This window comes from Elephantulus edwardii, unplaced genomic scaffold, assembly GCF_000299155.1.
Source record: "Elephantulus edwardii isolate Elephantulus edwardi_28Jun2011 unplaced genomic scaffold, EleEdw1.0 scaffold00033, whole genome shotgun sequence".
Classification (NCBI taxonomy): Eukaryota; Metazoa; Chordata; class Mammalia; order Macroscelidea; family Macroscelididae; genus Elephantulus; species Elephantulus edwardii.
Genome location: NW_006399783.1, coordinates 19,361,034 through 19,366,110, shown reverse-complemented (window position 1 = coordinate 19,366,110; position 5,077 = coordinate 19,361,034). Strand labels below are relative to the sequence as shown.

The following is a 5,077-nucleotide window of genomic DNA, read 5'->3' as shown; positions in this document are numbered from 1 at the left end:
AAAAAGTGTAAATAGTGGACACTCTGAGGAAGAATGACTGAGAATTTGCAGTAGAGAAGTGGTCTGGGAAAACTTTTCTTATCTCATTGCAGGATTTGAACTTTAAAAAATAAACATATTTTTTAAAACATATGAACATGAAAAAAAATCTGTAAATGAAGCTTAATCTCATTTCTACATGAAGAAAATGTAAGAAAATGCAAATTCATGTATGAGTATAATATTTAAAAAAATCTGAAAAACAGATGCAAATTTAATGCCTTAGTACCAGTAGTCAGGAGGTAAAGGAGACATTTCACAATGAGCAAGTTCACTGTAAGGGACTTCTCCAAAATACTGAAGAGCAGTAATGGTAGTTTGAAAATTAAGGTGTCCCTGACTCAGGCCATAGTCTTTTCAATCACCTTCTAGGTATCCAAGAGCTATACAGTGCATAAGGATGACAGAAGAACTGATGCCTTTGAGCTTTGGTGCTGGAGAAGAGTACTGTATGACCTATGAAGTGCCAAAAGAACAAATAGGTATGTCTTGGAGAAAGTGCAGCCAGAGTGCTCCTTATGGGCAAAGACGGCAAAGCTTCATCTCTCATACTTCGGACATGTTGCTAGGAGAGACTATTCCTAGGTAGAAACCAATGAGATAGACCGACATATGACTTCAGCAATGGGCTTGAGTATGTCAGAGATTGTGAGTAGGCACAGGATAGGACAGGGTTCAGAGCTGTTGTTTATGACAGGATTGCTGTGAGTCATACTCGACTTGATGGCACCTAACAACAACTATTACAGAAGTAAAAAGCCCTATTGGTGCAGCATTATACACTCAGTTTTGCTAAACAAAAGGTCACAGGTCCAAATTGATCCAGTGACTCCAGGAGAGAAAAGACCTGACAACCTGTTTCCACGTGGATTTGTTGCTGCTGGGTGCCATCAAGTCGATTCTAATTCATAGCAACCCCATGCATAAGAAACACTGCAAGGTCCTCTGCCATCCCCACAGCGGGTGGCTATGCTACAGACAACTGGTACAACTACAATGTCAATCCATATCAATGAGAATCTTCACTATTTTATTAATTTTTCTTTCCCTTTACTTCTCATCACGGGTAACCATTGACCAGTGATTTTAGAAGTAGATGGCAAGATTTGGGTTTCTAGTGTCTAAGTCTGTAAGCAACAATGAGACCTGTCCACTATGGGTGACCCTGCTGGCATTTCAAATACTGGTAACGTAATTTCCAGCATCACAGAAACATGCAAGCCCATAAACAGGATGACAAACTGACAGTGGCAAGTGGTAGAGGTAGTGGTGGATGGCTTAATTTGTAAGCAGCCAGTGATGCCTCAGATTATCTTAACTATTAGAAAACAAAGACAGAAGAGGAGTTAATGAAAATGAACATTTATTGAGAGATTTAGATGGTGAGAATACAGCAGTTAATAAAAATAAACAAAAGTCTCCATTAACATGGAACTTACATTTTAATGGATCTATCTCAAAGCAATACCTAGCATGACATGTGATAATAAAACCATTGTTGTTTACTGTCGAGTTGGAACCAACTCATAGCTGAAACTCAAGTAGGTTTTAACATGCAGTAAACTGTACGGGGGGACACTGCCTCTCTCTATCCAACAGAGCAGCTGGTGGATGCAAATCATGCACCTTTGGGTTGACTGTGCAACTCCTTACCACTAAGCCACCATAGCTCCCTAATACAACACTAAAGACATTAAAAGACAGTACGTTCGCTATTTCAATCAGTCACTGCTTTCAAATAATAGCCCATTCATCATTTACGTAAAAGAAACAAAAAGATAAATACATACAATCATCACTTAGAGAAGACAAGATGTAAAATATGCAACTAGCAGCTTCGCATCTAGTTACAGACTAATTGTACAACTCCCAAAAGAATGATTAAGAAACAAAGAAGGAGGGAAGGCAGTTATTGTGAGGGTTTTGGTTATCTTAATTTTTTTTATGATTTCATAATCTATCATCTTCTCCACCTTTCCTACATTCTTATTTATAAAGATTAAAGTCACAATTTTGAGGGGAGAAACAATCTATTGAATAAAAAGATTTCTGCTATATTAAAAAAAATGTCTTTACTTCTTCACCAAACTAGGGAAAAAAGAAATAAGCTAAGAATGAATTCTGTCATATACCTCTATGTTCCAGTTATGCTGTTCCAAGGTATGACGACATTGATCCATAGATTCTATGCCAGTCAGATCCTGAAAAGAATAAAAAAAAATCATTAGGGAAAAACAAACACACAATCTGTGGGAATTTATAAGCTAACAGAATAGCATGAACAACACTAGGAAAATACTTAGGTTTTGAAGGTAGATGCCAAAGTATGTTAAAACTTTACTGACTCCAAATCCACCCAGTCAACTGTACAGATAAAATCCACATAGAATAACAAAGTGAAAATCCCTATTTTAAAACAACACACCCACTGATTCACTTGTAGGTCCTGCAAAATATTCTTTATACTAAAAACTATTCTATGTTTAATCCATAATGATGTAATACAGATGCTTGGGAGTAAAAAAGAAATGTCCTTCATTAATTAATTTTCTTTTTATCAACTGGTAAATAAATTCATTTATAAACTGTAAAAACTTTTATTAAGGAGAACTTGTGCAGGTAGATTGCTAAGTATTTCCCGACTTCTTTCTCCTTGGGCAGTTTCACTCTGCCTCTGCCCAAAACTCCTTCTATGGCTCCTCTTCATCTATCTCTTTAAATTAGGAGTTTCCGAAGGGCTTAGGCTTGAATCTGTCTCTCTCCAACTCTACCCCTGCCTTCGTAACTAATTTAATCCATGGATTTTGTATCTCTTTGAAAGTTTAGTAAGTATGTTTGTAAGTAGCCTGATTAAAGTTAGACTGACATTGTGACTGCAACTATGGGAAGAGTGGAAGGATTATGCAGGATCAGGCAAGGCTTCAATAAGTTTTATGTCCAGGTTGCTGGAGTTGGAGTTGCCCCTCCTATAACTAACAATATTCAAACATTATGACCCAAATGTGCCACCAACCCAAAAGGGTACAAACTCATAATCTAAAATAATCAGCATTCTCCAAATTATACAGGCAAAGGTAACACTTAAACCTCAGGCTCATCTTTATGTAGTTTAACCCTCAAATTCTATTTCATTAGTCATTTAGCTCCATTTCATTGTCTAAGACCAGTAACTGCATTTGTACTGTGCTTCTAAGTCAAAGGCCAATCCTCTCAGGCAGTAAAAAAAATCTACCAGTGGTTCCCAATGAGAAAGAAGGCAATCTCCTCTCATGTGACTTACAGCCTCAGAAAATCAATGGAGGGTCCAACTTGATAGTTCTTATCTTTAACCATGCCTTCAAATTTCCTCAAGGGATTTGCCAGAATAAATTCTCCCCTTCCTTTTGACTCATCATTTATTTTACTATATATTCCTATGCTCAAAGGCCTTTCTGTTAACTGGATAACAAATTTAAAATCCTTAGTCTAGCACTGAAAGATTTTCTAATGTGGCACTGAACTAACTTTCCAAAAGTATTTTTTTCCCAAATTCCCTTTGTGCCCAATATGTAACAAATTTAACAGTTCAAATGTACTTCTCCTGACCAGAATCTCTATATAGCTAAGCCCTAGCCTTCCTTCAAGGTCTAATACAAAGGACAAATCGGTTTATCCATTCATCTGACCCTTCCCGTTCCTTTCTTTCAACAAATGTCTACAGAATGCCAACCTATGGGGTTATATCCAAGAGATGCAAAGATTAGTAAGATAGAATTGATATTCTCTAGATATTTCTCTCAACAACCAGACTCAGAAGTCAACAACTATGTAATGGTAAACATTACAACATTAATTGTTGCTGAGTTGCCTCTAACTCACAGACATCCCTCTTAAGAGGGCGTGAAACACTGCCAGATACTGCACCACCCTATTGTCCTTAAGCCCAATGTTGAAATCTATCTTATCAAGGGTCTTCTCCTTCTCTGACCCTCCACTTAACTAAGTATGATGTCTTTTTCTAGAGACTTAGCCCTCTTGGTAACATGCTAAAAATATGCAAGGGGACATCACATTATTCTCCCTTCTAAGGACTATTTGGCAGATTTGCTTGTTCTTTTGGCCGTCCATGGTATATCCAGTACTTTTAAAAAAATAAAAAAAAACACACATTTATATTCAGTACTCTTTGAAACACAAGTCAAAGGCATAAATTATTTTTTGCTTTTTAATTTTTTATTGAGATTTTTTTTTTGGTTCTTAACGATAACTTATTTTAACTTTTAAAATCTGCGAGCCATTATTATCATACCAAATATCATTTAACTTTACCAATGTCATAACAAGAGGAGGATTCTTTAGAATAACTGAATCATCTTTGGTAACAGAGCTAATATAGTCAGAAATTTTATGGGAACAACTTACTTAAATTTTGGATAATCACCAGTGATTACCTTATTACCAATCAATAAGACATATGGTTCAGGTACACATGACATGACTCTCTCACTTGTGACATTATCTCCCTTACATTTATCTTTGAGATTTTAATGAAAGATTATAGAGAACTTGGATTTCCATTCATTGATTGTTGTATATTTTCCTCCTTGCCCACCCCCCAGTTCACTTTTCTCTCTGAAAAGGAAAAAAAAAACCCCACAAACAAAACAACAACAAAAACCTTTCATTATTATACAATTCCCCCGCCCCCAAGTCCAAGATGGAAGAAATATACTGAGTCATTGTATCAAAAAGAATTAGCAGATACAGAAGAATTTAATAACATTTGAGCAAGAGCCTATGGGGATAAAGAAAGAAGCTCAAGCTGCTTTGAAGGAAATAGATGGTATACCAATTGACATATTTCAGCTAACAGATGCTGCCCTGGATGTGCTCACTAAGTTGTGTCAAGAAATCTGGAGAACAACGACTTGGCCAACTGACTGGAAGAGATCTATATTTCTTCCCATTCCAAAGAAGGGTGACCCAACTGAGTGTGAAAACTACAGAACAATATCATTGATTTCACATGCAAGCAAGATTCTACTGAAGATTATCCAAA

At 36.4% G+C, this 5,077-nt stretch overlaps 1 protein-coding gene across 1 annotated transcript in view; it reads right to left on the bottom strand.

Moving 5' to 3' along the window:
* FAF2 (Fas associated factor family member 2) overlaps positions 1-5,077 on the bottom strand; it is a 67,347-nt gene that overhangs the window by 24,878 nt on the left and 37,392 nt on the right. The window contains exon 2 of the mRNA XM_006884379.1: positions 2,172-2,240. Within this exon, the coding sequence (XP_006884441.1) occupies positions 2,172-2,240 (69 nt within the window). The remainder of the gene's footprint in view (positions 1-2,171; positions 2,241-5,077) is intronic.